The sequence below is a fragment of the Podarcis melisellensis genome (genome assembly GCF_964234715.1).
Source record: "Podarcis melisellensis genome assembly, chromosome: 12".
NCBI lineage: Eukaryota > Metazoa > Chordata > Lepidosauria > Squamata > Lacertidae > Podarcis > Podarcis melisellensis.
Window position 1 is genome coordinate 5,726,065 of NC_138544.1, and position 13,034 is coordinate 5,739,098.

General features: G+C 41.4%; 1 protein-coding gene across 3 annotated transcripts in view; it reads left to right on the forward strand.

Moving 5' to 3' along the window:
* Positions 1–13,034, forward strand: part of ELMO1 (engulfment and cell motility 1) — a 312,564-nt gene that overhangs the window by 52,619 nt on the left and 246,911 nt on the right. For all 3 annotated transcript variants that reach the window (XM_081931087.1, XM_081931085.1, XM_081931086.1), the window contains exon 2: positions 11,226–11,379. In XM_081931087.1, the coding sequence (XP_081787213.1) occupies positions 11,302–11,379 (78 nt within the window). In that variant the 5' untranslated portion in view covers positions 11,226–11,301. The remainder of the gene's footprint in view (positions 1–11,225; positions 11,380–13,034) is intronic.

Here is a 13,034-nt window from a genome sequence, read left to right on the forward strand (position 1 = left end):
TCATTTGTGGGTGTGCAAATATTATTCTAAACTTAGGCACCAGATAGGTTGGAGCATTCCTAAAGTTTGTGGAAATGCAAATGCTACTTGATAGACCTATTTGGAGGCACCCGTTCATTTTGAATACCTGGAGTTGTGTACTTATTATCCTGGATAGATTTTACTTAAATAACATCTCCACACAAGTGATAGCCACTTTATGCACCCATCGTCCCTCTGTGGGAAGTGGTAACTCTAGGATGGCGTTAGGATCAAGACCAATTGGTTACCACTCTGCTTGTAAGTACATTGGCTGAAAGCTAAAGAACACATTCCTTGTTCGAAGCAGTTGAGCTCTTCTGGTGTAAAAATCAGTTTTGAAATGTGAGGGATGAACTTCAAAATTGATCACCTTTCCCCTCACAGCGCGACAAATTTTCCTCCAAAATTATAGCACTTGAAGGTGTTTTTTTTTCCTGAAAGGCTTCAAACCCCCTAGGAAGCTCTGAATTGCCTACTTCAGTTGAAAACTTTATTTTGAAATGTTTCGTGCTGCGAGAGCCTTTGTGGAGCTGCATTAAGCAAACAGTGATTTCTCCTGAGCACAGCAGCAAAACACAGTTGTTTGCGGAGAAAGCTTAAAAAACGAAAACAAGGGTGATTAAGAGGCTCTTCAGAGTTTTCCAAAAGAGAGTGCTGCCTTTCAGGATGCTGGTCTTTCGCCTTAACTCATTCCATTAGATTTCCTTCAACAACCACTATGTCATTTATGTGGACAATTAGACACCGCAATGATGAGTCTTCCGAAGGTGGAATTTCATTTGAAACAGAATACTAAATTGTACGCAAAGCAGCTGAGTTGACTAGGCTCCCCTTAAGTTTTGATCAATTGTATTCCATGTGTGAATACAGTTTAGGAATGTCGAAAGTAGGTTCCAATTGTGGTTACCATCTATGTTGATTTTTTACATCTTGACTGTGATGTGATAAACTTACAAACCTCAGTTATTGGTGATGCTTTTCTTGCTTGGTACATGGGGTATAACCATAGAACTTGCATGCACCATTGTCCTTTTCCTGGATGTTGTTGTTGTTTAGTCTGTCGTCCCCTTCTCCTTGTGCCCTCTATCTTTCCCAACATCAGGGTCTTTTCCAGGGAGTCTTCTCATTCATGAGGTGGCCAAAGTCTTGGAGCCTCAGCTTCAGGATCTGTCCTTCCAGTGAGCACTCAGGGCTGATTTCCTTCAGAATGGAGAGGTTTGATCTTCTTGCTGTCCATGGGACTCTCAAGAGTCTCCTCCAGCACCATAATTCAAAAGCATCAATTCTTTGGTGATCAGCCTTCTTTATGGTCCAGCTTTCATTTCCATACATCACTACTGGGAAAACCATAGCTTTTACTATACGGACCTTTGTTGGCAAGGTGATGTCTCTACCTTTTAAGATGCTGTCTAGGTTTGTCATTGCTTTTTTCCCAAGGAGCAGGCATCTTTTAATTTCGTGGCTGCTGTCACCATCTGCAGTGATCATGGAGCCCAAGAAAGTAAAATCTTTACCTAGATAGGAACCAGTAATGAGCATCACCGTGTTTTTAGGATCTGAAAGCTGATGTTCTGAAAAGGGGAACTGCACAGATGGGAACACGTGGTACAGAAAGGCCTTTCCCCAATACTGGGATTAGAGCATCTTCCTTAAAAGCAAATGTAAATGCAATTGCAACTTGCCTGTTTAGGAAAAACATTAAGGGTGAACATAATAAAGTGCATGGGATTATGGTGGTTGTTATTAAGAGTTAATGGGGAAGAAACCCCTCCCCCAATTCGTATTATTAGAACTCACAGTTGCTGAACAAACTTCATTGGTAGTAAGTTGAAGACAGAAAAATGGAAGTGGTTGTTCTTGCCAGGGGTGGGTTGTGGCGCTGGCTTTTAAAAGGATGAGGCAAATTTATGAAATATCTAGGTCTTCTGGAAGCTGTTAGCGAGGATAGTTAATGAAACTCCAGGTTGGTGCCCAGTAAATGGCTGTCATCTTCAAACCTGATTGTGAATTTTCCAGAGATGTCTGAGTGGCCTGTTTTGAAACCAGAATGCAAGGCCAGGCGGATATATAGTTTTCACATTTTTGTATATCTTTATTACATTAACCATTTCACACATCCAAAAAAATAAAACGTTCCTTAGAACCATCGGACTTCCCTCCTTCCCTCCCTCCCTCCCTGGGTCCCTTCTATAATGCATCCCTTTAAATTATCCAGTTACTGGTAATAATTTTTTCCATTTTAAATAAACCATATGATAAGAATTTCACATTACAAGCATCTTCACATTCCTGCCAGTGATTTTAGATGTTCACAGTGGTCCTTTAAGTAATGTAAAAAATTATTCCAGTCTTTTTCAAATACCTGATCTTCCTGGTTTAAGATCTTCCCTGTCAATTTCTTCGTCTCTGCATAGTTCATCAGTTTCGTCTGCCATTCATCTTTCGATGGCACTTCTTGTTTCCAATTCTGGGCTAGCAATACTCTCGCTGCTGTTGTTGCATACATAAACGACTATTTGATGATGGGAAGTTTTGCTTCTGCACATGACTCTGGCAAACTGTTCTAAGCTGAAGCATTCCTTCCTCACCCTAGAATGTTCAGTTCACATTGAGTTCATGAAACATTGTACCCTGACCTGTTCTTAATGCATGGTTGACCACATCTACGGAATGCGATAGTTATGTTCTTTTAAGCCTTGCTATATCAATCACTAGTAATAGTTTATGTCTTGCTATATCAATCACTAGTAATAGTTTATGTCTTGCTATATCAATCACTAGTAATAGTTTAATAAGGAGGTTTTCATGCCTGTCCAATTCTGTGTTCCCTTTCCCAACCTTTAATCTATTGATGATAAATGCTTATTTGCAACCTTTGCATTGTATTTGTGTTAACCAATCAGCAACAAGCACATATGTGGCAATGCTGTAATATTCAATAAAAGGGACTCGAGAGATGCCTCCCATATGACACTTGTCATTCGTCTGTCATTTATTTCAACCCAACAATTTATGTATGCAACAACAGCAGCAAGAGTATTGCTAGCCCAGAATCTTCTCTAGGTATCTCTTCACCTACAACACCTAACAGAAAGGCCTCTGGTTTTAGTACAAATATATTTCTAAACATTTTCCTTAAATCATTATAAATCATCTCCAAGAAAGCCTTTACTTTATTGCAAGACCACTGCATATGGTAAAAAGTTCTTTCTCCTTGCATTTCCAGCAGTTTTGAACTTACTTTATGCATCTTTGCAATTTTACTCGGTGTAAGGTACCGACAGTACATCATTTTCATATAATTTTCTTTCAGCAAACAACATGCAGTAAATTTAATTTCTTCTCTCCATAACTTCTCCCAAGATTTCATTTGAATATTATACCCCAAATCCCTAGCCCAATGTATCATTAGAGCTTTAACTTCTTTATCCTTTGTATGCCATTCTAACAGTAATTTATACATTTTCAATAATACTTTCACATTATTGTCCAACAGGTCTATTTCAAACCTTGATCTTATTGTATCAAAACCATTTCTTTTATCTATCTTAAAAATATCATTTACCTGGTGGTATTGTAACCAATTCATCATAATTTCTTTTACATCTTCAATTTTTTCCAGTTAACTGGTCTTCTGCCTCAATTAACAAATCCCTATAGGTGGCCCAATTCCCTTTCATATTTAACTTTTTTACTGATATCGCATACAAGGGTGAGAGCCACCTAGGTGTTTTTCATTCCAATAATTGTTTTATATCTATCCCATACCTTGTGTATTGACTTTCTCATTATGTGATTCAGGAATCCTTTATGTGCTTTTACTTTATCATACCATAAATATGCATGCTAACCCAAATCTATTCCAGGTCTAGTAAATCAGTATTTTTCAACAATATCCAAATATTTTTAATCTGAGCCAGCATGTGAACTGCCGTGCCACATGATCTGGCAGAGTTACATTTGCATTAGGAAAGCATCATAATGGTCATGGCAGCATCCTTGCAAATTTATTTATTTAATAAACTAAATATTTTGCTTGATTTACAATAGCAGATTACAAAAGATAAAACAGTACAATCAAGAAAAATTCACAACCCTACTTTAAAGCATACATAAGTTAAAATATTAAAACGGGTTGAAATTTCCTCAACTTTCTAAGCATCTGGGTAGAGTGGTCTTGAGAGGAATGTTTTTTAGCAGGCACAGTGAAGGTACCTGCTTGGTCTCAAAAGGCAGGGAGTTCCAACTGTATGCACTGCCTCACTAAGTGATCCATCTCCTTACAAATGTGGAGCGGGTATTGTGTGGGTAGCTTGTTGTATTCGGTAGCTTTCTGTTATTAGGATTTTATAGTGCAACCATTGCTCAAAGGCTATGCGCATGTGTGCAGAAAACATTCCGTGGGCTGTAGTGCCATTAAATTATGAACAAAACCGCAATTCTGATGGAGAGCTCTGGAATGGCAACGTAACTAGGTTCTGAATAGGCAGGACCTTACAGACCAGATTCCGCAGTCTGAATTATACCTAGACATTAGAGCCAAAGGAGATTGCAAATCATAGGGGCACATTGATGCTGAGGATGTTACTATGGCAATAGCTTGGAAGCTTATATCAGGTACCGACTGCTATTTTCTCTTGTGTTATGTATTATGATGTAGTTAAACCAGATAAGGGTGAAATAAGATGTTGCAACAGTCATGGAGAACTCCTGATGTTGCTGGGTGGTGTCCCCTTGCCTCTGACCCTGGGCCATGCTGCCTGCGGCTGGTGGGAGGGCTATAGCTCGCCCACCGCGTTGCAGCATATGGTTTCACTCTCAGTTGGTTTAAGGTTGGGCTCATTGTGCTCAAATCTGAGGTGATAACAGCTGAACATTTGCCAGATTAAAGAATGCCGCAAGGAAGCTTCTCTGCATATCTGCAGTGTGAATTCACTGTGCTGGCTTTAATGTATTATCCAGCAGACAGAATTTACAACTCCTTTAGAGTTGGCTGCTCAACCATGCTATTTAAACGCAAAAATAACTCTCTTGGGGGAATTAATTTAGTATGTATTATCTTTCTAAAACTGTTAATCAGACTTGCTCTCAGAAGGCCTTTTCTGTTAAATTTGCTGCTTCGGGTTTTGTAAGCCTAGGCCATTAGACTTGAATACAAGCGGACTGTGTGTGTGTTTGTGTGTGTGTGTTTGTGTGTGTGTGTGTGTGTGTGTAACAATTGTGCTTAGCAACATGTGGCTATGCAACACCACCCTTTGTAATGTCCCCTTTGTGCTTACTTTGTAGGAAGTACCGGTAATGTTTTTTTCCCTAATACTGGAAGTTGAATTTGTTTTTTTCTTATGCTTTATAAGTGAATATTCGCATGGGGTTAAGAGTCTGTTGCAACTGATCGTTAGAGATCACTGATGTTCTTAAATACTTTAACTACAAGAAATGGTGAAAGATCCATTTAGTGTTTCATGAAACATGAAACGAGAATTTCAAGCCTCTGGTTTTCTTGTTCCAAAAGTAACTTGTGTCTGTCGTAGCAAAAGAGCAGGGAGGCTGCTATTACTATCTGCACTTACTTGGAGTTAAGTGAACAAAGTGAGACTTATTGCTGAGTAAACATACATAGGATTAAGCTGCAATTGTTTCTAAAGCCTAATGAATCTCATGAATAAAACTGGTTTTGTGACCCACATGCTGGATTGAAAGTCAGGAAGTGTCCCAAGTTTTGAAACATTCCCCCAGATGTTTATGCACAAATAGGTTTATTAGATTCACATACATGCACCTTTTTAAAAAAGCTGGGTTAGAAGATCATTCTTTTTATTAACACTTACTACTTTTAAGCAGAGGGACGTGGGTGGCGCTGTGGGTTAAACCACAGAGCCTAGGGCTTGCCAATCAGAAGGTCAGCAGTTCGAATCCCTGCAACGGGGTGAGCTCCCATTGTTTGGTCCCAGCTCCTGCCCACCTAGCAGTTCGAAAGCACATCAAAGTGCAAGTAGATAAATAGGTACCACTCCGGTGGAAGGTAAACGGCGTTTCCGTGTGTTGGTGTGGTTTGCCAGAAGCAGCTTAGTCATGCTGGCCACATGACCCGGAAAAACTGTCTGCGGACAAACGTCGGCTCCCCTAGCCTATAGAGCAAGATGAGCGCACAACCTCAGAGTTGTCTGTGACTGGACCTAACGGTCAGAGGCACCTTTACCTTTTAAGCAATTTTCCTGCTTTGCATCCCCTTTCTTGAGCAGCAATAATTTCAATTTTCCCCAGTCTCTTGTGTCCTCAGAGAAGGGTGTTTTAATATCCCTGGTGGATTTTGCAGTTGTTACTCACCCTTTGAGATGGTGTGAACTATAAAGACTCAAAGTGAAAGGGGGATATGGAGGAAGTGGCAGACCATTTCACAAGACTAGGCCCACTTGTAAAAAACCCAGTGTGCTAAAAGTCAGTGTGACTGCTAGTCATGATTGCTGCGTACATCTTCCAGGATGAGAGGCAACATCCCTCAGAGTATTGCCAGGGGGTGGCTGTTGTATTGCCCTGCTTGTGAGCTTCCCATAGGTATCTGTTTGCCCACTGTAAGAGTTGAACGCTTCCCTGATCCACCAGGGCTGCTCTTACCTTCTTTAAAGGCAGTTGTCTGTGTTTCAGTTAAGTGTGTTAAGTGTTTCAGTTACTGTATTTTTCGCTCTATAAGACGCACCAGACCACAAGATGCACCTCATTTTTGGAGAAGGAAAATAAGAAAAAAAAAGTATTCTGAATCTCAGAAGCCAGAACAGCAAGAGGGATCGCTGCACAGTGAAAGCAGCAATCCCTCTTGCTGTTCTGGCTTCTGGGATAGCTGTGCAGCCTGCATTCGCTCCATAAGACGCACACACATTTCCTCTTACTTTTTAGGAGGGAAAAAGTGAGTCAAATAGAGCAAAAAATATGGTAAGTGTGTTAAGTGTTTCAGACCCAGAACCCACTTTTGTCCAGTGTTAGAAACAGATATATAAACTAGGCACCAAATGGCTCCTTAAACCAAGGTTGTCTTCTCCAAAGCGGAATGCCTAGTTGCCATTTTGGGCAAACTTCTCTAAAGTCATATTTTTTCAAACGATGGACTGATTGTGATTGATTCTCAATTAAACATCTGGTTAGTTCACATGACAACCTCGATCTGGGTTAAGAGATTTGAGAACTTAAAGAAGAAAAGTCACTTGATCCAGGGACAATCCACATACAGGTATATATTGGCCTATTCTGACCTCTTTTTCTTAAGGGTGACTGCTCCGGCTCAGGCTGCACAGAAAAAGCAATTTGATTCCAGAAATTCATTCTGATTGTGCAGATAAAATGGGATTTTCCAGGATGGGGTATTAGTGTACGAAAACAGTCCTGATCCAATGATCCCCAGATGATGATGTCAGGAGCCATCTTGGCGCCCGAGCATCTTCACTTGGTCACAAGTGGTCAAAGCCAGTTGCAAAATGCGCCTGGTGCCTGGCTAATTTCGAACAGTGCTTTTGTCCAAGCATGTGTTTTGGTATCCACTTCCTTGTGTTTTCCCCCCTCACCATATGTCTTCCATGGTGATAGTACTGTCTGGCTGTAATCAAGTAATTGGTCACATTTTAACTCAGCTGCGGGTGCCTCTTCAGACAAATCTGACAGCTTGTCTACTACAGGTGGTCTTGGGATTTATAGTTAAAGATGTTTTTGATGGAACCCTGATCCCAGTCCTTGCATACTAACATATGGGCAGCTAACAGAGGAAATATCTCAAAATAGCCTTGGGTCATGTGTATCCTTGGCAACACATCTACTCAGAGGCAAACTACACACTCCCTGCATGCACACTGTAAACTTTTATTTACAGACAGAAGAATATTATAACAAAAACAAAATTCGGGGAAGTATACAGGTATACTGCCCCTCCAGCTCAAAACCTGACACTCTAAAAAATTATATGTTTACAACGCTTGCCTTTAACAGCTCAGGTATTGAATTAAATCTCCCAGAGCCTTGTAGGCAAATTGAGAACTAATGCATTTCCTATTAATGACTTGCACCAGGGATGTTCCCAACCCTTTCAGCTTATGAGTTAATTACTGCGGCGCAGCAGGATATCCCGGCCCTCACAAAAAGCTGCAGTGTGCTTGATATTACCGTACTTTTCTGAAGGAATACACAATGTACTGACTATCATTAAGTCCCAGAGCTTGTACTTTAATGGTGTAATTTATTTTGGTTTTAAAAACTGCTCCTGGCATCTAAATTTCGAATTTTTGCCAAACTTTGGGATGATGTGTAATGCATTCTTCTGCAGTTGCCTAAGCCTCATCCAAAATCACAAATGCTGCATATCTTGGTTAGCTGTCAGAATGACACATGTTTAATATGTCAGACTTTTTACCTTCTCCAATCTTTTAAAATTTAAACTAAGTAGAACTGTGGCTATTGCTTTCGAAAATGAGAGCAAGTTTACCAAAAGGGGGGGAAAGACACCTAAATTCTTAGCTCTGTAAAGACCCCCATGCTGATGTAATTGTCTTTATGCCTAGCTGAGGAGGTGTGTATGTTGCTCAGACACATGCCTCCTTTTTTTTCTCTGATTCCCGCAGAGGAAGCCAGCAGGGTGTGAACACAATTCTATTCTCGTCTGTATTCATAAGAGAAATGCGGAGGAGAGTGAGAGACGGGGATGTGGATGGTAACACTTTATATCATCCCTACCCCTCCACACTCCTGATGGTATGGATTCTTTATGGTGGAAAGGAAGGAAGAAAAGATGGCTGTTGTGTGAATATTAGAACTCAGACTAGTTGATTTAAAAGAGTCAGTTTTAGTTTAAATGCCATCCTAAATGCATAGGCAGAGGCAATCCCGGAGGGTTCCCCCCCCCCCCCACCAGTGGCAGCATCAAAAAATGGAGGGGGTGGGAGCAGACAGAAGCTTTGTCCCACATTTTAGACTTGAAAGTGAAATAATGGCCCCCATCCTAAACATATTTTCTCTGAAGTAAGTTCTGTTGATTTTTACAGCATTAATATGCAAGTTGGGTGTACGCAGGTGGCGCTGTGGGTTAAAGCCTCAGCGCCTAGGACTTGCCGATCGAAAGGTCGGCGGTTCGAATCCCTGCGGCGGGGTGCGCTCCCGCTGCTCGGTCCCAGCGCCTGCCAACCTAGCAGTTCGAAAGCACCTCCGGGTGCAAGTAGATAAATAGGGACCGCTTACCAGCGGGAAGGTAAACGGCGTTTCCGTGTGCGGCTCTGGCTCGCCAGATGCAGCTTTGTCACGCTGGCCACGTGACCCGGAAGTGTCTCCGGACAGCGCTGGCCCCTGGCCTCTTAAGTGAGATGGGCGCACAACCCCAGAGTCTGGCAAGACTGGCCCGTACGGGCAGGGGTACCTTTACCTTTACCTTTAAGCATGCTTAGTTAGGACTGCAGCCTTATTTTCATTTCCAGTTTATGATTTGGTAACAACTTTCATGTGAAGAGTGCTTTTCCTTTGAGCAATGACAGTGGGGACAAGGAGGAGGAAAGGAGTGGGCAAGGGGAGTGAGTTACTTGTTAGGGAGAGTTGCTTCCTTAGTCTTGTTGTGGTCCCACTGATCCAAGGAGCCAGAGAGGCTGGTCATCTCAGCACCATGGAGAGCTCCCAATGAGTCACTTTGTCCAACAAGAGTAGGATGTGAACTAAGATCCCAAGCTCCAGTCCACCTCTCCCTCGCCCCCACAAAAAAATGGAGAATTGGTGTCTCTTAAAGAGCCAACCTCTGGCCTTATGCTCCATCACATCTGATCCGATGCACTTTACACTGTTGGACTGGAGAGGCAATGTGAAAGGTGTTTGGATTCTCAGGTTCAGGAGAAGGTGCCTTTGTGCAGACCCTGGTGCTGTGAGCTCTGGTTCAGTGGGCTCCCACTCTCTTGTATCAGACTTGGAGATAAGACTTGTAGTCTGGTTCCTTAGATGGTAACACTACCACCTCTGATTCACTGCCCTGGTGTTCATTGCTGGACTCTGGAATCATGACACTCCTCCTTTGGAGTTCATGAGTTCATAGTGCTTTGGCATGTGTGACCAAGCACGTATATTGTGTTATATGAACATGGTGGATTACAAAGCCTTTGATGGAGACAGGCAGGTAGTGGTTGACCTATTAGGTCTGGTAAGTAGGGCTGGCTTGTATGACCAAGACTAAGGCTTTGGAAAAATGATTCTATGTATGATTTTATTGGTGCCCCTCCCTTTGTGCCCCACAATCTTCAAAGTCTGTAGCCTCTAGTAGTTGTGCTTGGTTCATTATTTCCCAAGCTATATTTCAGTTACTCCTTGGCCTTTATGCCATTACAGTGAGAAAGTCCTAGCATCTCATAAACTGATATCTGAACTGAAGTTCATGATTCATACTTTTAAATTACAAGTCCTACAGCAGGGACATCTAAATATCTTATTTTTCACACTCACTATTCTTTTCTTTCAAGCTTCCATCTTTATGACTAGAAACTTGTTTTTAATGGAATATTGCTCCAGTTCTAAGTGGAGCTTGTATGTTGTCCAGTTGGTTTGCATGGCAGTGTAACTATATGAAGCTATTTTAGATCATGAAGGCATAGGTCATTAAAGGATGAGTCCCATATATTCCAAATCAGAAGTGCTTTATATATATAATGAGTTGAATGCGTTTTCTCTCCATGTGATGTTGCTGCATTGTCTAGCGCTGTTCTATTTTGCCTTCCTCCTGACATCCTGGTTGCTATAGTGCAATGATCTATTTGTGAACATACAAAGGATCATTGCCATAATTAAAGGGAAAATGTTTTCTGGTCATAATTTCGTGGGTAATGCTTCTTGAACGGTGATGGACTAGAATATCTAACAGGTTATTTTGGTTCTCCAAAACTCTGGAATGCAATGCTCAATCTTTTTTTCCAGCCTATATAGTTCAGATAATTTCTATGTTTTTTTTCAAAAACCTATCTAGTTCATGGCTGCTGTTCACAGTACATTTTAGTGCTTCAGCCATCTTTTGAGCAGATTGTCTACTTGCATGCTGTGCAATATAGTACTGAATAATTTCAAACTTTTAGTGTGTGAATATGTGTAATCTTTCAGAAACATACACACCTTTTGTGTACCTGCCAAATGATGCAAATAGATGTATTTGTGTTTGAATCTGTTTTAAACAGTACTCTCTCTTCTTTCTCTCCCTCCAGCTGCGAATGAAACAGAGACACTCTGCAGCATTTAGTGCTCAGTTTCACTAGCTTTGAAGAACAGTGACAACTAAAAATGCCGCCTCCCGCAGATATCGTGAAAGTGGCTATAGAATGGCCTGGTGCTTTCCCCAAGTTGACGGAAATTGATCAAGTAAGTGGCTGATTCTGTGTATTTCTACATATCCGCGGAATTTTACATAGGCAGTTTTTAATATCCATTTTGCCTTCCAGACAACCATGTATATAAGATTATGGAACTACTTTTTGCCTAAACTGAACATTGGCTGTGTTTGGGGTGTCTTCTTCAGCCATTGGTTGAACTAAGTTGTAATTTTCTATAGATTGGTGATTTATATAATTTCATGAATTCTTCATAAAGGAAGGGTGGATTAGAATTTGTATGGATAATATAAAAAAATTCCTTCCAGTAGCACCTTAGAGACCAACTAAGGTTGTTATTGCTATGAGCTTTTGTGTGTGTGCACACTTCCTCAGGTATCTGAAGAAGTGTGCATGCACACGAAAGCTCATACCAATAACAAACTTAGTTGGTCTCTAAGGTGCTGTTGGAAGGAATTTTTTAATTTCGTTTCGACTATGGCAGACCAACACGGCTACCTACTTGTAACTAGAACTATGGATAATATGTTGGAGTTAAAAGTATCACTTTCCTTGTTGGCTGTGTGACTTAAGACATCTAGTTGGCACTTAGCATAACGAATTTCAGAATGCCTTTTAACTGTTAAAGTGAAGTACTCTGAGGGGCTGGACTAGACTTGCCCTTCCAAGCCGGTTCTTGGGTTCCTCTGGACAGAAGGGTCTACAAAATGCTTTTTAACGCATTTGCTCTTCTCTGTTTTCCTCAGCTCTGACTATCTGGCCAAACTTGGAGTGCAGTCTATGGCTCAGCCTTGATATGACTGCTAGATGCAGAGAAATCTGTCCAGTTCAAAACAGTGCTTCATTGTCATTGTGCAACCTCTCTTTTGCTGCAGTTATAGCCCTTGGCAGCTACATATGTGTGGTGGAGATAGCTCTGTTCTACTTGCTGTTTCATGCAAGTAGAAATCCCCCACTGCAGCTCCTTACTGGCCTAGGGAGATAACCTTAGAATGAGTGTGGTGACACTACTAAAATGACCCAGGTCTCTTTGCAAAGTCAGAATCCAGGGCCCTTCACTTCAGGCACAGCAAGAACAAACAGTCCAATTCCTGAAATCGCTGAAATTTCACACCAACAAAAAGTCGGAGCGCTTTATCTCATCTTTTCTCCAATCTCCCCACACCTTGCTGTTCTAGTATAGGTGAGACAGGAAACCTGTTCATGCAGCCACTCCACATGAGCCTGGATTTGTTTGTCCTCCTTCTCTCCACCCCTGGCTTGCCTCTAGCAGATCATTTGAACTGTTTGTTACGTGCAGTTTTTTTGTAGTGCAATTCAACTCACTTTAGGAAGCTTTGCAGTGGCATTTGATACTGTCGTTTTTGCTTATGACAAATCATGAACTGTGCACAGGAAGCATTCTAGGCTTGAGAACAAAGTAGGCGTGTGGAATTGGACTGTAACCTACAGTTTTCTGAACAAAATCAGAAGTAGCCTCTTCAATGTTTGGAACGTATATGGTTGGTTAAAGTTGCTATCTTGGCCACTGATTCCCAGAACACTTATCCGGGCACCCTAGTATATCCCAAGAGGAGCTGAAATGTGCTTTGAAAATTAACCCGGCACGCTGCAGACATCTGCCACACTTTGCCCCATGCGGCAGGGAGGATATTTGTAGCATCGGTTTCCCCTTTTGCCTGCCAA